General features: G+C 52.8%; 7 protein-coding genes across 7 annotated transcripts; 2 read left to right on the top strand and 5 right to left on the bottom strand.

The window, feature by feature from the left end:
- Positions 1 to 101: 101 nt before the first annotated feature.
- On the bottom strand, positions 102 to 1,853 carry AYO21_07841 (cysteine desulfurase, mitochondrial; the record flags this gene model as incomplete). Its single annotated transcript, XM_022657794.1, has 2 exons — positions 102 to 524; positions 732 to 1,853. The coding sequence occupies 2 exons, from the start codon at positions 1,851 to 1,853 to the stop codon at positions 102 to 104; spliced, it is 1,545 nt and encodes a 514-aa protein (XP_022509943.1).
- Positions 1,854 to 2,674: 821 nt separating this feature from the next.
- AYO21_07840 (hypothetical protein) lies at positions 2,675 to 4,088 on the top strand (the record flags this gene model as incomplete). The annotated part of the gene is made up of 2 exons (XM_022657793.1): positions 2,675 to 2,858; positions 2,917 to 4,088. The coding sequence occupies 2 exons, from the start codon at positions 2,675 to 2,677 to the stop codon at positions 4,086 to 4,088; spliced, it is 1,356 nt and encodes a 451-aa protein (XP_022509942.1).
- A 1,314-nt stretch (positions 4,089 to 5,402) lies between these two features.
- AYO21_07839 (hypothetical protein) lies at positions 5,403 to 7,968 on the bottom strand (the record flags this gene model as incomplete). The annotated part of the gene is made up of 2 exons (XM_022657792.1): positions 5,403 to 7,727; positions 7,819 to 7,968. The coding sequence occupies 2 exons, from the start codon at positions 7,966 to 7,968 to the stop codon at positions 5,403 to 5,405; spliced, it is 2,475 nt and encodes an 824-aa protein (XP_022509941.1).
- A 2,495-nt stretch (positions 7,969 to 10,463) lies between these two features.
- On the bottom strand, positions 10,464 to 15,033 carry AYO21_07838 (hypothetical protein; the record flags this gene model as incomplete). Its single annotated transcript, XM_022657791.1, has 2 exons — positions 10,464 to 14,712; positions 14,768 to 15,033. 2 exons carry the CDS (start codon positions 15,031 to 15,033, stop codon positions 10,464 to 10,466), a joined length of 4,515 nt encoding a protein of 1,504 aa, XP_022509940.1.
- A 1,486-nt stretch (positions 15,034 to 16,519) lies between these two features.
- AYO21_07837 (hypothetical protein) lies at positions 16,520 to 17,758 on the bottom strand (the record flags this gene model as incomplete). Its single annotated transcript, XM_022657790.1, has 1 exon — positions 16,520 to 17,758. The coding sequence occupies one exon, from the start codon at positions 17,756 to 17,758 to the stop codon at positions 16,520 to 16,522; it is 1,239 nt and encodes a 412-aa protein (XP_022509939.1).
- A 1,475-nt stretch (positions 17,759 to 19,233) lies between these two features.
- On the top strand, positions 19,234 to 19,560 carry AYO21_07836 (hypothetical protein; the record flags this gene model as incomplete). Its single annotated transcript, XM_022657789.1, has 1 exon — positions 19,234 to 19,560. The coding sequence occupies one exon, from the start codon at positions 19,234 to 19,236 to the stop codon at positions 19,558 to 19,560; it is 327 nt and encodes a 108-aa protein (XP_022509938.1).
- A 212-nt stretch (positions 19,561 to 19,772) lies between these two features.
- Positions 19,773 to 21,074, bottom strand: AYO21_07835 (hypothetical protein; the record flags this gene model as incomplete). Its single annotated transcript, XM_022657788.1, has 1 exon — positions 19,773 to 21,074. The coding sequence occupies one exon, from the start codon at positions 21,072 to 21,074 to the stop codon at positions 19,773 to 19,775; it is 1,302 nt and encodes a 433-aa protein (XP_022509937.1).
- Between the last annotated feature and the right edge of the window lie 200 nt (positions 21,075 to 21,274).

Below are 21,274 nucleotides of genomic sequence, written 5' to 3'. Positions count from 1 at the left end.
ACAGCTCGCCCTGAAAGAGAGAGGAAGGGCATTCTGCTCATGCAGTCGTCCTATGTAATCCGGTATTGTACAAAATGTCATCAACCATCAAGAGCGGACAATCAGTGCTGACTCCATTCGATGGTATTCAAGTCGATTCCTTCTTGGACCAATTCCCACAAAGGGCTGAGTTCTCTGAGGAAGGTGACACGTTCACGAACAGCTTTCAGAACGTAGTCGATTTCGCTGGTCGTTGTGAAACGTCCAATGCCAAAACGGATACTGCTGTGCGCGCTTTCGTCGCTGTTTCCCAACGCTCGAAGAACATAACTGGGCTCCAAAGACGCAGAGGTGCAAGCACTCCCAGAGGAGAGTGCAATATCCTTGAGGGCCATCAAGAGTGACTCTCCTTCAACGTAGGCAAAGGACACGTTGACACATCCAGGATAACGTCGAGTAGGGTCTCCATTCAAAGAGGTGTGTTCCATCGCAAGCAGTCCATCGACAAGTCGCTTGGAAAGAGAGTTGATGCGTTTGGAATCGTACTGTGCGAACAATTCAAAGTCAGCAGTTGTCCCTCCGAACAATAACTCCGAATAGTAAATAGTTGGGCAGTTGAATATCATAACCCCTGCTATGTTAATCAAGGCTCTGGCATGTGCTTGCAGCCAGACGCTCAGAAAGCCATGCATGTTAAAGAAAGCGTATAATCATCAAACAATTGTCGTCGGAAAAGGGAAATATCTTCTTACCTCCATCTCCTCTTTGGCAATACGACAAGCCTCTCCAAAGCCGACCACCAGATGGGGAGCGAGGGTACCACTGCGGAGACCTCGCTCTTGACCGCCACCACTGATGATGGGGTCCAACCTAACACGAGGCCGTCGTCTAACATAGCATGCCCCAATACCCTTGGGCCCGTAGATTTTGTGGCTCGAAATCGACATCAGGTCGACATTCCAATCATTAACACTAATGGGAATCTTGCCGACGGCCTGGGCGCCGTCGCTGTGGAAGTATACCTTCTTTGATCGACACAGCTGTCCGATCTCTTTCATGGGCTGTATAACACCGATCTCGTTGTTGACAGTCATAATACTGACCAATGCAGTTTCTGGCTTAATTGCGTCCTCGAGCTGTTGTAGATTGATCAAGCCGCTTGAGTCGACTGGCAAATATGTAACCTCAAAGCCTTCGTCTTGTAAATGTCGACAGCTGTCCAAGACGCATTTGTGTTCCGTCTGACTCGTGATGATATGCTTCTTCTTGCCCGACCTGCCAAAGAACCTGGCGACACCTTTGATGCTCATGTTGTTACTTTCGGTGGCACCACTCGTAAAAATAATTTCCTTGGGGTCTGCGCCAATCAGTTTCGCAATGTGTTCTCTTGCTTGTTCGGTGGCCTTCTCGCTTTCCCAACCATAGGCGTGCGTTCTAGAATGAGGGTTGCCAAAGAGGCCAGTGAGGAAAGGGAGCATGGCATCGAGAACTCTGGGATCAACTGGAGTTGTCGCCTGCGCATCCAGGTAGATCGGGCGAGTACCCTGATCCATAATGGTTGCGTGCTTTAGAATGCCAGCTTGGGGACTCAGCATGGCGTCGGCGGTGATATCAGTCCCGGGCATCTTGACCTGGGAGGGGAGATTGCCACTCTCTTGAATAAATTTCTTCTGGTCTGCCTTGATAGCAGACTCGACATCTGCGACCTGTGCGTTGGCTGGTTTGGACTCGGAGACATAGCTGCGACGACCGATGAAGCGTGAGGAGGCAATGGAAGCAGTTCCGGATCGTGAAGAAAGGCTTGCATTGTTGGAAAACCGGCGAGCGCAGGCACGAGAAGCCTGCCGTATCACTGTGGATGCTGGTCCAGACATGTTGTGGGAAATGAATCAGTCCAGCTGACTATGGATCGTTGAGAAGCAAGAAAAATCTGGTGGTCCAGATTGATGATGAATCTGCTTGAGTTTGGTTGACGGGATGGTGTGGCTGATGGGGGGATTTATCAGATTAGATTTTTCGCAAGACCTTCCCTCTTTATCTTGCTTACTTTTCAACCTTCGGCTGTACGCAAATGCGTCAGTGGGTGCCCACTGGCACGTTGGCTCCGGCTAAATGACGGACCTGGTCGGCCATGTCGGCGAGATCCTTGTACAGGCACGACAGGGTGTAAGCACGCCAGTCAGCTTGCAAGACACTACCAGCACCGACCTTGAACTCCATCTCAATGCAGCTAGACATTGTCCAGTGAGTGACAAGGCACAATCCTACTCATTCTCCTTCGCACACCTCCTGCCGCTGTCGCTGCCATCTCTGCTACAAGATCTCCAACGACAAACATCTGGAGGGAAGACAGGGAGCTGCTCGTGCGCACAGCCACAGTCTCTTGACTTGGCTGCGTCATTGCGTCTTGTCGCCCCAGGCTGTTGGTCCAAGCGAATTGTGCCGTCTCCAGCCATCGGTTGCTGCCCACACCCAAACCGCCCCTCCATCTTCCGTCTTCGCATAATTCCACCTACAAAGTACATTAATACCACCTTTAGGCACCCGGATACACTCCACCCCATTCTTCTGCGACGCCTTCAGCAACACTCCCTCCTTACCTTTCGACATTGTTGGATAAACCATTCCGAGACCTCTACACCCACCGAAGGAAGCGAAACAGACCTGATCGCCTGTGCGAGAACTACCGCGCAGAATGAGTCTCAAAGGCGTGGGAAAGAGTATAACTCGAGCCCCACAACAGTTTAAGCAGCGCTTCAATATCGGCGACAATACAAAAGATGCAGTCTACATTGATGCCGAGAGACGCTTTCAGGAGCTGGAGAAGGAGACCAAGAAGCTGCACGACGAGTCGAAAAAGTATTTTGAGGCCATCAATGGTATATCCTCGACGACCCTCTGTCCGTTGACGTCTGTTCTCACATCTGTCTTCTCCAGGCATGCTGAACCACCAGATCGAATTCTCGAAAGCCATCCAGGAGATTTACAAGCCTATATCTGGCCGTGTCTCCGACCCCAACTCGCTCATCCCAGAAGGCAACCCGGAAGGAATTCGAGCCTGCGAAGAGTACGAGTCAATTGTGCGCGAACTACAGGCCACACTGCAGCCAGAGTTGGAAATGATCGAGCAGCGAGTAATAGCGCCGGCTGACCAGTTACTCGAAGTCATCAAGGTCATCCGCAAAATCAATACCAAGCGCGATCACAAACAGCTCGACTTTGACCGACACCGAGCCACCCTCAAAAAGCTGCAGGACAAGAAAGACAAGACCCTCAAGGACGAAAAGGCTCTTTTCAAGGCAGAAAACGACGTCGAACAAGCTACACAGGACTACGAATATTTCAATAACTTGCTCAAAGACGAACTGCCTAAGCTGTTTGCGCTGGAAGCCGAATTTATCCGGCCTCTTTTCCAGTCCTTCTACTACATGCAGCTCAACGTTTTCTACACTCTCCACGAAAAGATGCAAGCCATCAATATCGGGTACTTCAACCTCAATCTGGACATTGAGGAGGCATTCGAGATGAAACGAGGGGATGTTCAGGAACGCGCAGAGGCGCTCTCGATCGTCCACTTTAAGAGCACAGGTGGAGTAAAACCTCGTGGAGTGTCGAGATACGGACTGGGGCTCTCGAAAGCCAAGGAAGCGGAAGCAGGTAAAAGCTCTTACGCAAGTCGGAGGACAAGTCATCTCGAGGACGGCGTTTCCAACCCGCCCCCGCCTTACTCTCCGACTGGCTCAGCAAGTTTGCCCAGCAGCCCTGCAATAGGCAGTCCTTCTCTGAATGCGGCCATCGCTGCAAAGGGCAAGCCTCCACCACCTAAACCCAAACCAAGCCGTCTCAGCGGTGTACCCAATGCCGAGACTTGCACAGCCTTGTATGACTACGAGGCGCAAGCAGAAGGAGATCTCAGTTTCATGACCGGGGACATCATCGAGATCACATCGAGGACGCAGAACGAGAATGAGTGGTGGACGGGGCGAGTCAATGGACGAGAAGGGCAATTTCCTGGTATGTGTAGCCTTGAACTTGTTTCAATTTCCAGAAGCCATGACTCGGAAGAGCTGACCACAGAACGCGCAGGAAATTATGTGCGCCTAAATTAGAGAAATGCCCATTTGACAACCTGCATTTCTAAAGCCTCCGCTGTCAAGACTCTGACGCTGTTCATCTATCTCTCGGGCCTTTGACAATGCCTTGTGGAGGAACGTCAGAAGCATTTTCTGGAGGTAACCCGTGGATGTGTCTGATATATTGGATTTCGAGATACCAGCGAAGTCTGGCACAGCATGCAAACGCCGTGGACTGTACTCTCTAATGCCATCGAGAGGTCAATGTCCGGTTCATACCTTGCAGCTTTACCACCACCACCACCACCGGGAAGAAGGGCAACTCATGCATGGGCGGGGATGGCTTGTCACAGGGGACGGCGCGTGTATAAACGGGGTCAGGAAGCTGTTATACTCGGGGACTTGTTGTGCAGACCTTTGAATATGCAGGCCTTCCTCAGAGGTATGGCTCGCGTTACAATATACATGTACTTGTCACATGGATCCCATCCATCCATCCACCCATCCACTCATCCACGACTCTGTGAGAGGTTCGCTGCCAATTCATGGGTGTTCCCGTTTCTTTCTCCCTTGGCCAGCTGTAGTTCTTCTATCGCCTCGTCGCGTCCTGGGTTTCTATACTTCTGTCTCTCTCTCTCTCTCTCTCTCTCTGTGTGTGTGTGTCCTATGTACAGTCTCGTAATCGAGACACCTTAGTTTCGGAAGACAGACACACTCCCATCCTAACCCATCGTACCGTATCGCATCACACATCACCACATCACACTGCAACGCACCGCACCGCAAATCACCTTACTGCACTCAGGGAGTCACCAAGAAAAAGGAGACCACACCGTGAACGTGAGCCAGACTACCTGAAACAGGAGAGATGAGATGAGATGAGAGACAGCACCAACCATCAAAAGAAACTTTTTCAAACTTGAATATACGAGAAACCCAAACAGCCAACTAACTAACTAACCGACCAATCGACCAATAAATACGTTTCAAGCCACCGTAGGCTAGAAGACGAAATAAAGATATATGTTGAAAGGAATCCTCCAATCCGATAACAGTTGTCCCTTGTCCCTTGTCCCTTGTGTGTACCTTTACTCGCTCTCACTCCCCGTCCGTGCGTTTACTTTCGGTTCCTTACTTATGTATATATACGTGTGTTTGTGTGTGTGCGCCTCTACGTGTGCTACTCAAGTATTTGAAAGGTCGAGAGTTGAACTCGACGGTTGTTCCACCCACGAGAAGAGCCTCATCCGACTCCTTTATGGTGGTGGTGGTGGAGACCATATTGTGGCCCTGTCTGATAGATAGACAGACAGACAGACAGATATGCAGGGTGTGTCTACGGTCCTGACCTCAGCGCAGCCAGTATCCCTTGCCAATGGACATGTACATTGCCTTTTCCCGCCACGTCTGGAGACCTGCGGGAGGTGGTGCCGAGGCCTTGCCTTTGCCCTTGGCTTGACCTTGGCCAGTCTGCCGTGGGGGACACGGGCTTTGTAGGGGTTTGGAAAGGCGCGCGGAAAATGCAGATTGTGATGGAGACGGCGAGGGCGAGGGCGACGGAGAGGGTAGAAGCTGTAGCTGCGACTGCAACTGAGGCACCCTGGAGTCGAGCGTCGGGTTCGGGTTCAGGATCCCGGCCAGCAAGGACGTCTGGGGCTGCACCGTCAATGGTAACTCGACGGGGCCAGAGGGCACTGCCGCCGTAGAACAGAACTCCTTGGTGGGCGAGACAGGCACGGGAGTGGGATAGAGGCTCAAGGCCCGCTCGACTATCTGGTCTTGCGGGAGGACAGAAAGTTCCTGCTCGTCACTCCGTGATGGACAAGAAGTCGCGTGTTTCGTCTCCCCTGGCTTGAGCAACGCTTCCAGCTTCAGCCGTTTCGTGTGGTCCGTGAGGTCGCCGTCGACCTTGCGCTGGCTCTGCCCCCTCCCGTCTAAACTGACAGATTCCTGCGTCTCGTTGACCCCGTGGCAGGGCGCCGTCACCTTTCTCTTCCTTTCTGACCTCGGCCAAGCTGGACTGCCATCGAGCCGTTGCATCCCCTCGAAACCAAAGGTCGGGTCGAAGCACACAAAGACCAGAGCCCGCTCGGCTGAGCCCGGCTCACGCGGGGGACCGGCCATGTACACGATGCCCTCGTCTCCCAGCATGGCTTTGACGTCCCCTGCTCGGCCTTCAGGGCAGAGGACGTCGTGCAGTCCCTGGGGCGCGTCGTCTGGGGGCCACAAAGAGATCCTGCTCGGCGTGTAGGCGCGCTCTCCGTCCTCGATCTCCTGGCCCTCGCGATCGCGTCTACGCTTGCGAAGCACGAGAGCCACAGATCCGTTTGTCATGGTTGTCGCGTCTTCGACCAGAGGGCTAATCTCCTGTCTACTGGCCACACGCAACTTGATGCGCTGCCGCGGCCGCCACTCGCCTTCGATGGTCGCCTCGTCCGTCACGAGATCGACAAAGGCCTGCGCGTTGAATGAATACCCATTCCACTTGGTCCTGGCGCGGATGTATTCCTTGGGCGTGGGCTCACTAGTGCCATCGACTTGGTATTCCTCGTGCACGTACCTGTCTATGCGCACCATGGGCTCCTCCCACCGACTGTTGCTGTGCTCGTCGAGCGTGACGCTGAGGCGGTTGTTGGGCGGATGCCGCAACCCGGTCTTCAAGTCCTTGAATTCGGCGCGGCTTATGGGCTGCGTGTAGTAGGTCCGGACGGAGCGGCTGCCGCCGTTGAGCCACTCCTTGCGGCCCTCGACGACCAAAAGCTCGCCCGTCGAGTGGTCGATCTGGAAGCCCAGGTCGTTCCACGCGTCGTTGATAGGACCTTCCAGATGCTGCCGTCTCCAGATGCGCTGGATGGTCAGCTCCGGGTCCGGATCGTCCAGCCGGAACTTGATGACGTTGTAGTAGCTCGTCCAGTCGACCTCCTCGCTTTCGAAGCTCGTCTGGCTCGTGATGGCGTAGAACTCGTCCTGGTGGACCGTGAAGCAGGCCGTCGACCCAATCTCGGACCCGTAAAAGTCCCGCAGCTGCAGTGGCTGCCCCGTCACCGACAAGCCCGTCTCCAGACTGTAGACGTGCAGCAACCACTCGTGATGACTGTGGCTGCCCATCGCCGAGTGCGAACCCAGCACCACGAAGCGGTCATTATTGCGGACGAACAGCTTGTTGCTGGACCGGACGGGGATACACAGCCGGACACGCGGGTGACGTCCCCCACTGCCGCGGCCGCCATTTTCCAAGCGAGTGGACGATGTCTTGTTGTCGGCTATATTCAAGGCAAAGATGTACTGGCCAAAAGGCCCGAAATCACACAGGAGAACCACCACGCCCGCCGCGTAACTCTGCACCTGGACCGACTTGATCGACTGCAAATCTACAGCCTTGTCCTCTCCCCTGGTCGTGACGCTGATCTCCCGGGCAAAGACGCTGCTGTCGAGCACCTTCTCGGTCGCTCGACGGCTGTTGAAGTTCAGAATCCGCAGGCCGTTTGCCGTCGTGTAGCACAAAATGCCGAAAGAATACGCAAAGCTGCTGGCATATGCTATAATACATGCCGAATAGGGCAACGCCTGCTGCAAGGCCGACTGAGAGTCGATGATCCGGGACAGCGTCTGTCTCGGACCGGGCGCCGCGGGAGACAGGGCGAGCTGTACCCAGAGACAATGTCGCAGACTTGCCTGGTTGTCGGTCAGCCAAGAAGGGGGAAGGGCTCGGTTACTGATGAATAGATGAAAGCCCCCACAGGCAGAGGAGTGGAATTGTGCCTACCTGGATGGCATGCTTTGCGGTATTCTCATCCTGGAGATGTCGCCGCAGAGACTTGCACGTCTTTGCCAACTTGTCAAACGACCGCGCGTCGAGCCTAGTTGCGATTTGATGGTGCACATCGAACGGTAACTGTACGAACTGGGAGAACATGCCCTTCGTCGACGACAGCAACGGCAGCCACGCAGAACAAGTGGTGTAGAGATGGGAATCACCTCTAACGTGAGCATGAGGGAACGACCGTAGCAGAGCAAGAGAGGCTGAGAACAGTAGGAACACAAGACCATTATCACATCCAAGGCACCGCGTGGAAGGAGCAGAAGCAGGGCAAAGCAATGAGGCTGAAAATGTGATGTTTCCCTTGTTAGTCGTTGATGAAAACATGAGAAGCCAGAAGCCATGGGGGTAGGGTAGGGGGTGCATCTTTCGGATGACAGAGCCTCACAGTGGGCCACTCTATCGATGGATCGTCCCGGTCGTAGTGGCGAGCAAAGAAGGCCTGACACATGGTTGTTGTTCGCTCGACTACAAGTAAGCTGCTGTGTAAGACTAGTTTCGGGACAGGTCTAAGGTCGGAAAAGATACCATTAAGCCTGGAGCTCCTGTCTTTGCATTTCCTGCGATTCAGGTGTATGCGGATGGGGAAAAAAGCTAAAGAAGAAGGATCATTGGTTGAATTGAGGAGAGAACGAGAGCAGGAGAGACATTGGAAGGTGGTGAAAAGGGAAAATGAACCTGGGAACAAATCAAAACGAGACACCCATCAGGGGTGTCAGGGTGTTACCTAGTTAGGCTGCAGAGCCGCACGCGTACGTCCATACGTGCGCACATACGGTGAAGTGGACTCGGTTGTGGCGGTGTCAAAACATCTCCCCTACTGGTCGATACAATGGTGGGGCCGCCAACCCTGCCTTGCCTGCCTGCCTCGCCTATTAATTAAACCCCATCTTGTTAGGGAACAGACTAAATAGGATGTTAGTATGTAACTATGTACCTCGTACTTGGGACCCAGTGCAAACCCATTGCATGGCCAGCCTGATTGCACAATTCCAAGATAATGTCGTTTGCAGGACCTCCACTGAAAAGACAATACCACTACGAGGTACCGAGTACGCATTACCGACTACTCCAGTCCACATCCTCTTGGCCTAAACATATCCTCGTAAAGTCACGATACGCCGCAGGACCTCCGCAGAGCCGCATACCTTCTCCTTTCCAAGGTGGTACGGTGCCACCTAAGAGTCTGGTCGTCGACGACGTGGACTCATCTAGCTCCGCCACGGTCTCTGTGCAGTGTGACTCTCCTGGTTATGTTGCTCAAAACCGCTGAGCCTGCAGCAATTTCCCACTCGTCTGGAAAAGCCGCCCGCTGCCCGCTGCCGAGCGGCGTGCAAAGCCTAGACCGTGGCCCCAATTGTCCGCAGCTGAAAACAAAAAAGTGAGTTCAGTCTCTCGTGTCGTCCCGTGTGCCAGATCCAAATCCGGGGTATGTCGAGCAATGGATTATTGAATTTTCTGTTGTTGGGCCTGCGGTATCCCGAAAAGCTCACCGACTTGGAATAGCCCGTTTGGACGGGCCCCCTGCTGTCTCATCATGCATACGTTGTGGCGCTAGAGTCACAAGATTGATGAGCGTGCAGGACTTGATGCAGTGACTCAGTTTCGCATGGCAGAGTTCACGGGTGCCACGCGCGAGGCTGTTCGTCGGCAGGGACGTTCGGGTCTGCGAGACAACAGGGTTCGACAAATCATGGTCGAGATGCCAGAACGAGAACGGCGAAGAGCAGCAGTAAGCTCTTATCCAAATAGAACGAGACACAGGGAGAGGAGAAGCAGAGGTGGTGTGCTGGCATTCAGGTCATGACTAACGTTGTCGTCAGTGCACCGCCGTCTCGAACAAATTTTGATGCACGAGCAGAGAGTTACAGACAGGGGCGAATAGTAAGGTGCAGCGCAGTGTAGTGGCAGTGATGGGCATCAGCTGTCGCAGTATTCAGATTGTGTTTTGTCCCACAGAGCGGGCTGTGCTGCCCTGCGCCCGTCTCGTGTTGCGCCCGACCAACGTGTGCAGAACTCGAGCCGAGAACGTGCGACTTACTGCGCCTTGCGAATGACCTTGTGGTCTGCAACGGACTTGCAGCTCCGGGTGATTCAGAGGAGCATCAAGGAACGGAGAGAAAAGAAAAAGAAACGGAAATCGAAATTAATGGCGACTTGTAGGAGAGTAGCGCAGTGCGCGGTGGGCGCCACCTTTTCAGCCTTAGTCTCCGTGAACTGGTCATGGGGCGAGAGTCTGCGTATATAATTGGTTTCACGGCCTCATCTCACACTCCAGTACGATAACACCAACATCTATTTTTCCAGCAAGTAGTGGGGTTGAAGTTTCGAAATGCGGGAGGGAAACCAGACCGCAGTATTCTAGGTTCGAGAAGCATCCCGGTTGACAGCTCATCCAGCATGGCACCCCGGAATCGATGGCTAGAGATTTAGTCAAGATTCAAGACCGGGGTTGATTGGTTTTCCTTGGTCCGCAAAGTTTCACATCTGTCGTGTCCAATGACGCGCACATCGCTCAGCTGGCATGGTGCTTCTTCATCAGGCATCGTCTGCAGAGAAAGAGAGAGCTGATCTTATATGACACACCCCATCTAACCCTTATTCCATTTGCCGTACCGTACCCAACTGTCATACAGCCCCTTGAATATAGTTCTGCTGCTTGGATCTAGACCTGCATTCATGGCCCTCATGACGTCTCTGTCGAGGGCGTCCATGACTCGATACATCCCTGGCATCAACTGGTCCTTGGTTGACGGGTTGATTTGCCCATCAAGGACACATCGACAATACTCCATAACGAGATACTGCATGTGCTGGCCTGCCAATTTCCGGGCTCGATTCACGACATCATTCAGCTCGTTGTGGCCACGCTTATTGGACAATCGTGCAGCCGACACTGTGGGATTCGAGATTGACGACAGGAGACGAGCAAATTGTTCGGCCGAGGACTGCGGCAGGGATTCTGCAGATTCGTGCAGCCACGTGGGCATTGACCTGCCGAAGGACCTCATTGCATTCGCACTGCTGCCTCGGTGACTTTCCAGCGCTCTCTGACCTGGCCAAAACAGACATCGTAGAAGGCTTTGTAAGATCGGAAGTAACAGATGATAACGATCGGTGAGGCGTCTGCGGTGTCTTCCAAGTATAGCTCCAATGACTCCACATATCCGTCGATAAATGTCGGCTGGTGTGGGGCCAGTATCTCGATCTCTGATCTGTAGAGATCGCGCTCCGTTGGGTTCCGCAGAGGCGACGGCGTGCAGAGATGCCAGCAGCCGATCCAGGACTGATTGATTCACCACCATTGGATGAAGTTCGAGCGCACTTTTGCAATTTTCCAAAGCAAGAAGGAGGCCGGTGGTGCTGAGTCGCGTGGTTGCGGTGTTCATACACACAACCTGCGCTAGAGCCTGAGCTAACGTCGGGTATCGCACTATGTGTTGTGTCTTGATACGCCCTAAGATGCAAGCCATAAACACCGCACATGCTGGCTGACATTCCACTTGCTCGCTCTTTTTGAGAAAAAACTCTAGCGTCGCAGGCCAGCTGGCCGGCTCGAGTTGGCAAACGAATATCTCTGCTTCAGCAGCAAGAGCGGCGGCGCTCTCGTTGGTGTAGGTGGCCAGAGGCGTGATTAACGAGGACAGCTCTTGGACGTGTCGTTTCTGTGGCGCAAATGGAGAGTTAGTGCACTGACGTCGCAGAGAGAGCTCCATCCGCCAACTCTGCCTAACAGCATATTCCTGCCCAGTGTATGCTTCGATATGCACGAGCTTTTCCTGGATAGCGGACACAATATCCCGCAACTCGTCGGTTTGACCAGCTTTTTCGAGGGACTGGAGCGCGTCGACAATTGGCTGTAGTCTGAGGAGATTCGCCGAGTTTGCCGCGTCAGGAAGAGCTTTGTCAGATTCTTCTCTCACACAAGCTACAAGGGCTGCTTGTAAGAACTCGACGTCCTTTCGTTGGTGTTCGCCGTCCAGTGCGCTGCCCAACCGATAGGCGGAATCGAAGAAAATCCGCAAGCAGGAGAGTGGAACAGAGCCGTTTCTGCGAGCCTTTTGTTTTTGAACAGTCATTACCAGGTAAGCCAGGGCCTCCGTCGCGGAGGATTTCGAGACGGTCAGATTTCGTATCAAGCTTGACTGGAAGACCTGGGCTAAGATGCGTCCGGCCGTCACATACGACGACACGTATGTCTGGCTGTCCGTGAGCTTTACTTGCGAAGACTCTCCATCATCGCATTGGAGGACAACCACAACAAAGTCAATCCACTTGCGCCATTCTCTGTAGTCAATGAACGCACCAGGGAATGTCGAGTCGAGCCAAGTCAAGAGGTGCAAATCGCCTGAGATGGTCTCGATTTTTGCCTGCTTCGGCTCGTCAAAAAGCCGACGGAGCGTCGAAGCCACGAAGTTTTTGATCATTGGCTTGCTCAACTTTTCCATTGACAGGCGGTGCAGAAGTCTCATGCAAACCTTTCTGCTTCTATTGGTCGACCACAGGTTCTTATCAATGCACTCGAAAATCAGGCGTCGTAGAGCCGGAGTCCGAGAAATGTCCTCAACTTCCAACACAGCCAGCAGAAGGTCGTGCAAAGCTGGTAGAGCATCGCTTGTGGAATCTTGTTGCAAAGGCTGGAAGACTTTCTCGAGGCAGGCCTGGATAAACGCGCCAAAGCTTTCGGCGTACATTGAGAACAACTTGGAGCTTTTTAATAGTCTGCCAACGCATGCAGCCACAAGATCATGGACGTTGTTGCACTTGGAGCGACGCCCATCCCACAGGATTACACGATCTTGATTCAAGCGCTGCAACAGATCTGCTAGATGACTCGCCTCTGATTCCAGTCTTTGTTGGTATTGCTTCGATTGCGAAGCCAACTGGACAAGGAGAGAAAAGCATTCGAGACATTCAAGATACCTGGCCACGTGTTTGCCTGTGTCAGCCTCTTGAAAGCTCCGAATGTCCTGCAGAGACACGAAGTGGTTGGCAAAGTCCAGCAACGACTCGAGGTCAGCAGGCAGCGCCTTGCCATCTAACGATTGCACCACAAGTCCAATCACTCTCCACAGCCTCCAGCGTTGGCCTTGATAGTCCGACCTTCGAGACAGAGCATTCTTTGCCCCGTGTAATAGAACAACCAGTTGGTGTTGGTCGAACCCTGGGTTTCTGACTTCGGATGATGGGCTTTCCAGGATGGTGCAGAAGATAGCCAGCCTTGCAAAGACTTCCGCCGTAGAGCCAACCTTATCGGCGATTTCGGCGATGGGCTCAATCAAGCCCTCGAGCATCCGCTGATCCATGTTTGGTGGCGCATATACAGCGACGAGAGGTTTAAATTCGTCGAAGACGTCTTCGTCCTCCCAAGCCAACACAGCAGAGCAGTCTTGTTGATCGTGTCTCGACGTGTAACGGACCCTTATTGCTTCAGCGAGCATTCTTTGCCAGCCAATAACGAAACTATCCAGATCTCTGGAGCGGGCAAAGCTTCGGAGCAAGGGCCGAATAATTTGATCTCGCACAAGGTCGTACGCAGTTTCAGAGACAGTGCTTGATTCAATCCGGTCCAAGACTTGTTCCAAGAGGGTTGTGGAAGTGGAGAGTCTCGAGTGCGATACTAGGATGTTCACATCCAGGTGAATAGTTGTGGCCAAAAGACTCCAGGGCGCCAATTCCGTGTCTGTAGCTAACATAGCCTGAAGGACGTAGGTAATTATTTGCAGGCCCAGTTGCAGCTTTCGTTTGTGGGCAACTTCGATCAGACGCTCCGTTGATTGCGCCCACGTATCCTCAACACCAGCAATTGAGCCAAGGGGAGGAGGTGGTGGTTGGAGGACTCCAGTTGATGTGATGTGCGGGATACGTGGCCAGGTGATATGAACAAGCCAAATAAACAAGGAGTCGATATATGGTTGCTCCTGTTGTCGCCTGCGGAAGTCTAAAACGGGCATCGAGCGCACAGCTACATCGAGGATAATCCAGGAGAATTCCTTGATGCCTAGGACAGAATTCGGCCCATACTGTTGAGAATTTTCGGTCTCTGCACAAATAATGAGGTTGTTGTATGCTTTTAGCAAAGTTTCCATGTGCTCGAAGAGCAGAATGTCCGTTACGGCCCTCCATTTCTTGGTGAATTGTTCGTTGAACAATGCTCGCAGGGGGAAGACGACATGTAGCGCTATCAGGCGCTCGAGCGCAGCTCTGGATTGCGCAAAGGGTCCCTGGCTGAACTTCGGTCTGGCTAGAATGTCGACCAGACGCAGACAGGGGAGAAGGCAGTGCGAGGAGAAAGCCTCGTCCTGCACATCCGCCTTTTTCTGGAAGGTAGGGGCAAGCGCGTCCCAAGAGGACAGTAATGTCTCTAGTATTGTAGAAATGAGAGAAGGATCTGGGGTGCCAATGCTCTGATCAAGAATACATGCCACTAGCTCAAGCAAGCTACCCAGTAAGGCGGAATGATCTGTCCGCGATGCGGTCTTTGTTAAAGGGGTACGAGTTGCGCTTCGGGGAGGAGTGGAAGACGTGGAAGATGAGCCGACGCAACGACTGCCTGTTTGCAAAGCCAACCATAGCAACTTTTGCTGGGAGAGCACTGCACTCGGGTCGTCCACTAACGGGGACAAGCATCTCCGTTTGGCTGGACGGCCACCGTTTTCCAGATCATTGTCCTCCATTGCGATCGGACTGAGTCGAGTCTCTAGGGAAAGAAGCTCTCGATTGAAGCCAACCAGTAATCGCGGGAAGTCTCGCTCGAGAAGAATATCTGAGCACACATCGCCAGGTATTGAGCAAATTAAATTGAGGAGAAGGGACCAGAACTTCGGGGACAGGATGAAACTAGACACCCATTAGATGTGGATCCAATCGATACTGCAAAGTGTTTGTCTCATACCTTTTTTGAGAGGCCCCAATCTTGCTTTCTCCATTCTTCGCTTTGTCCAAGGCTCCCAGTCTCTTCAGGAGCCAGCGCAGAACCCATTGCTCCTTAAAACCGTGCGATGCGGGAGACGCTTCAAATATGGGATCTGTGGCGCCTTGTGCAATAGTAGCTTCGAGGTCGAGCCCCAGGATGCTGGCAGCTTCTTCTAATATCTTCTCTGGCTGTCCTTGGGCTTTTTCCAAGCCGGCCATCTGGGCCTCGAACGATTCCTTCGCCATCTTGAGGGTGAGGGACTCTTATCAGCACACATGACGGCAGAAACCTGACTTTGACGGATATGGTTGCATGATTCGGCAGCGGAAATTTTCACGGGACATATGAATACTGCGGAGTACTCTGCGATGAACGAAGCTCGAGTTGAATCTGGAAAATTTCGCCAAGAAATATGGCAAACGGCTAGGGAGATTGTCCCTTTCAGGACTAGAACCTGGCTGCTTTACGCGTATGATCAGACTGTACATCGCCGTGTCCATCAGATCTTGAATGGAGCATATCAAATGCTGCAGTGTTTCCTCCAACGACTGTGTGCAGCGGTATAAGATTTAGATCTGCGGAAGCGATCAATCTCGAATCAATCAAGGACTGACCGTAGTAGACGAAGCTGGTATCCTGTCCTTATCCGGGCATGTTGTACATTTCAAAGTGTATACCATCAAGACGATAGCGACAAAGAATGGTAGCGTCGTGACCACTGTCTCCGAGCCAACCTCGTCACGGATTTTTAGCGAGAGAATGCTACCTCAAGCTCAGTTACCTATTCTTGATAAAATACATGCTCGTAGTCTTCCGAGAGGATTGAGAAATGCCAAGCCAGGCTCCGATTGGCTTACCTTTTTTCTGTGAGCTGGTTGCTGTTTCCGCTCCGAACTGCGCAGTTTGCCAAAGCTCCCCCCAGTTTGAACAACAGCTCGTAAACCTTTTGTTCATCTTTCACGTCCACGAGGCAACACATATCCTTGGATCACCCAAAAAGGTACCGTGTGCATTTTCCCCTCTTCGGGCCATTCGAACTAACAACCCTTGCAGTTCTCCAAGATGCCGGACGACAACGTTTCAAGCCCTCCCTTACCGGTGGCTAAATCGAGACCAGTGAGCGAAGCTCTGTTGAACGAGAAGGTATGTGTACAACGAAGGGCTGGTGGTGGTTCGAAGCTCCTCACCCTAGAATATGCTCGCGAAACAGCCTGCGGATAGGATATAGCATTCGTCCCGTTCCCGCCCAGCACTCAGAGTACTAAAGAGTCAGTTGCTGACACTATACGCAGTGGGATCGCGCAGTTTCGTCCTTGGTCATCAGATCCGCGCTCGGCTTTTCGTTCGGTGTCATATTCTCAGTACTGTTGTTCAAGAGAAGAGCGTGGCCAGTATGGCTTGGAACCGGCTTCGGCGCCGGAAGAGCTTGGGAAGAAGCTGATGGTAGGTCGATTCTCCAATGGTCGCGAGATAAGTCAAGCGGCGATACTGACGGTAATCTAGCAAACTTTAAGAGAGGCGACACATTCAACACGGACGGGCTACGAAAAGTACGGACCGATAGGTAGTCAGATCACGGAGGCGTCTTCTGTTTTCCCCGAAATCGCATTCGACAGTACAAATGTGTACAACATGTACAGAGCACCTCGTCAAGACGAACCATTGGTGCCTTTAAGCGGTCTGAATTACTGTATCCCTCCATTTCTGCCTGTCTCCCAGCCTGCACGGGTTTCACCTGCTCGCCTTCTCGTTCTCAATTTCTCTGCGAAGGTTTTCCAGATCTGCCTCCCGCTTCCTCAAGTGCGACTCGAGGCCATCTATTTGCTCCGCTACCAGTGCAAGATCATCCCTCAGCCTCTTCAAATCACTGCCTGATTGATTCCCTTGTTCCGAGTTGAGTTCGACGAATTGTCGTTGCTTGTACTCCAGCAGTTGCTGCGCCTCGCGCTTCACGAGCGTCCAATTCGTTTTCCCTGGTTGTCTAGGGCCTCCGTTCTCTAATCGTTGCTTCCGTCTGCGCTCCGAGGCCGCCATCGCCGCTTCGTGCTGGGATTCTAGCTCGCGCAGCTCGCGTAGAAGTCTGACTTTCTCAAGCTCCTCATCCTCCACCACGTCTGAGAAGTCGGTACCTTTGGGCTGATAGGAAGAGCCGCCCCTTCCACCAATGCGGCTCAGATAAGCGTCTCCAAATTTGGCTTTTCGCCCTGTAGACGTCTCTTCATCGTATTTGTTCGGTTTGTGTCTGACATTATCGATCTGGTAGTCGATCTTGTTCCCCTCAAAGCTCGCCCTCAAGCTCGGTGGCACAGAACGCGGTATCCGAAAGCCTTCGTGACGGTAGTTTAGGATGTGTAAGAACGCGAGACAGGCATCCTTCGAGATGGTATCTCGACCACTCGTGTTGACGAGGTTCCACGCACTCCGCACATCTGTGTCCGGCACATCCAGGCTGGAGTAGAGCGTGTGCAGGCTCTGGAAGCTGATCTCCCCTCTCCGGTCTTTGTTCGCAGAATAGATCTCCTCATACTTTCGCTTGTCGCTAGGGTTCATGTACCAATCGAAACCATCCTTTAGTCCAGTGTCTTCTTCATCTTCCTCGATTCTATCGAACTGCGCCTGCTGGTGTCCGGTCAAGGCCCGGTTCGCCTGGACAAGGTGGGCTTTGGACTCGGGAATGAGCCAGTCAGGTAGGCTGGGCGGCACATCCTGGTATTCGCCGTTGACAAGATCGAAGATGAGTCTCATGGCGACACAAAACTCCTCGAAGTCCAGCTCGCCATCCCCATCGACGTCCGCAAGATCCCATACACGCTCGAGCTGGTCATCTCGCAGCTGCGAATTCCGGAGGACGTTGGCTGCGGCCTGGTTCGTCAGGCGCGAAGAGGGTGTGGCAGGTTGCTGGACTAGTGAGGAGAAGATCTCCCAGTATCGGTCGATTTCCCATTTCTCGATCCGCTTCGTGCCTGACATGGTGGACAGATGGGTTGCGGAAGGGCGACTTGGACAAGGAACAGATACAGCAATAAAGGACAGGAACAAAAACCTTGGACGACGCTCAGGAATACAAAAGAAAGTATGAAGTTCTTGCTTTCAATCACAACCCGCCATAAAGAATCATCTGAGAAAAGGATATCATGAGCAGCTGTTGGGTTCAGTGCACGCACCTCATCTCCGTGTGAACAGGCAAGCAGTTAGATTGTCAGCGGTCCGCAGGGCGAAACCCTCCGGCCGCTTTACCAAGGGACCGTTGCACCTGCCGCATGGAGCCTCGCGACGATCCATGACCACGCCGCTTTTATCAGTGAACATTGTCCATACTCGGCCGTGCAAATACGCCTGACGTCTGATCCTTGTGCCCGCTACAGAGGTCGTTGGGCATGTCCCTATCATGAACTACTGTCCCCCTGTTGCATCAACTATATACCACATGTTGCAGCGGCTCTACACCCCTGACCGAGTGCTTTGAAAAGTCTATCCTTCATTCACACGATCGACCTGCATACATCCAATAGTTTTGGCAGTGTCGAAATCCCTGAGCATTTCAAGAGATGGACAATCACTGTAGACCAAAAAAAGAAGGAAATATTGAGTTGCAAGCACCCAGTGGGCATCGTCATGCTCGATCCAGTTGTTCCGATACCGCGTCCGCTGCCAGTGCCAATCGTGTGTGTACTTGATGGAGACCAGAATTAGCCTTGGAGGCATTTCAATCCACACCACTGCTTCATCTGAACACCGATTCAGAGAAATCGGCTGCCGCTGTACTTTCTTGTGGGCTTTTGCAGGGACTGGCCCTTTGACTTTTATAGATACAGAGGTATCGCTGGTAGCGGTACACAGGGCTAATGAGGCTGTGCTTCTCAGCCGCCCGTGCTGCCGCTGCGGTCCACTCTCCATTACTTACCTTACACGCCTTGGCTCTCGTGTCTTTTCGCCTTCATCTGCAGACTAATGTTACTCATGTTGGAGTTTAGTACAGGCATATCTACTCGAGGCAAATTCTGTAAATGGTGCGCATTGAGTCCCGTACCACGATCCATCAACAGGCGTAACAGGTGCGGATTTTGCCTTCTTTACCATCCTGGGTTGCTATCACACGACCAACCAACAACGATACACTTTGCATATACATGACATCAAGACGGGACCATCACGAACAATGGTCGATCGTTTAATGGCAGCCGCAAAGCCATGCAGAGTTGCCGTTCGTGAACGGGAAGCTACCAAACGAGGTTAGCGTGATGCCTGGTCCACCCGCTCCGCCCAAATCCACGCCCCGTTGAATTCAGCCTTACCATACGCCCGTGGGCGCTTCAAGGCGTAGCCACCAGAATGCGGCAAGGGATATATATGTCTCTGTCGAGCACACGGCACGGGAGACAATGCAAGTAAACTCTGTACACGCTTCCCAGAATTCCCAAACACTGTCAAAATCCATCACCAGAATGTATATTTCCCTCGACAAGCGCGACTTCTCAAGCAGCAACGGTGGCATCACCCTCAGCACCACCGGCATCATCAGCATCTGCATCATCGTCGTCCTTGTCATCACGGCGATAGGTTCTCTCTGTCTAGCTGATGCACGGACGAGAGGACAGCGCAAACTAGACCGCCAGCAACGAAGACAGGGTCCTCGTCGTTCCGTTCAACCTTCGGACAGGAATTCTCAGAGCCTCGCCAACAGCCCAGTCAAATCTCCTCCTCGGGCACATGTGCTCGACAAGGGCTATGCGGCTTTGAATTCGGAGCCACCTCCAGCTTATCAAGCATGAGTGGCGCATACAACAACAGCAACCTTCTACCAAGAGTGCGAGGCACTTCACACCAATGCAATGCATTCTCGGTGAATGCATGTCTTGGAGGCACCACACTGGGGCTCGGAAAAGAGGGATAATGTGTTCATGTCCGGTCAAAATCGGAAGGGGTGGCCGGTCTTTTCAGTCTTGGAGGGTAAAGAGATACTTGCCATTCTTCAATAATGCCATCATGATTCCTCCACCTTTTCATTGATCTCAACCCTCTTACTGCCCTGTACCTCCTTTTTCAAGACCACAGTGCCGCCTTCTACGTCTACCTCCACCTTCTCCTTCTTTACTCGCCTCTCCGTTGCCTTCCAACCTCGAATCTCTGCCTTGCACAGACCTGTTCCGGCAAGGTCACACTCACCACACCGCCGCCCCATAGGCAGACACACCGTCTGGCCCAAACCCACCAGCATCTTATTGATCTCATGCCATTTGTCGCGGGGCAGCCATCCTTCCAACCACGCCCTCGTCTCTTCCGGTGTCTTGGTTTTGTGCCATCCCCACAGGTTGGTGATGCGGTGGACGTGGACATCCACACCGATCCCTTCATCTATCCCCCATGCGGCAGACATGCAGAGGTATGCCATCTTCGGGCCCACTCCTGGAAGACGAACCAACCCTTCAATCGTGTTGGGGATGTCCGAGTTATACTCCGACTTGAGGATCATGGCGACCTGCTTGATGAACTTGGTTTTGTTGTTGTGGAAGCCGACTTTGCCGATGAGGTTGTCGAGGTGCTTTGGGTCACAGGCGATTATGTTCTCGACTGTGAGGGTCGACTGTTGTGCCTCGTCATTCACAATGGGCGGTCGGGGAACTAATTCTGTATGTAGGCGTTGCATCGCGACTGCTGTCACCGTATCTTTTGTTTGAGAGGACAGCATTAGACTTGTCAAGATGTGGTAGCGTTTCTCTCGTGGCGGAGCGGCAGGCCAATAGAGCTCTTCACAACCCATGGTGTCTACCGGAGCAGTTGGGTTTCTTTGGCGCATAGCTTTGACTGTATCATATATCTCGGCCCAGTTGGAGGGAGGATGTATCTGCACTGTCCCTGACGGCGAAGTTGTCCTCCGTGCTGGAAGCTTTGCTTTTGATCTCGCCCGCCCACTAGGAGATGGATCTCGTTTTGCCTCGTCACAGTCCCCATCCTCTTCCTCCTTCTTAATTTTGCGTGGCGAGGTCCATTCGTTCGTGCTTGTAACAAGAGTCGAAGAGAACGGCGAGTCAGCGTCAAACTTCCTCTTTCTGCTCGAGCGAGGTGGCGTGCTTAGAGCGTCCTCGATATCTGCTGCCGGGGTGACACCTTTACTCGTCTCATGCACTGATGCTTCATCTTCTTCTTTTACCTCGACATTCGGATCGTAACCCAGCGCAAAGGAAGCCAGTCGTTTGGAACTCCTTGTCATGCGACCAACGCGAGCATTCGGGGATAGGGCACTGAATATTCGTGTGGTTTCTTGCGAGATCTTGGATGTCCGCATCTTGCGCAGTATTCTTTGCGCAGAGAAATGGGAATGACGGTAAGTGATCAAGGTTGTCAACTCCGCAGATCTCGCATGGCCCCTGGACGATCCAAAAAATCTAGGGGCGTGACACGCGCTGCGTCGCGAGTCCTCCCCCGCGAAACTGACGCTTAATTGGTGGCATCGTTAACTCTCCAGGCACAACCTCGGCTGCTTTG

The sequence above is a fragment of the Fonsecaea monophora genome, assembly GCF_001642475.1.
Source record: "Fonsecaea monophora strain CBS 269.37 chromosome Unknown Scaff63, whole genome shotgun sequence".
NCBI lineage: Eukaryota > Fungi > Ascomycota > Eurotiomycetes > Chaetothyriales > Herpotrichiellaceae > Fonsecaea > Fonsecaea monophora.
This window is presented reverse-complemented; position numbering and strand designations above follow the sequence as displayed.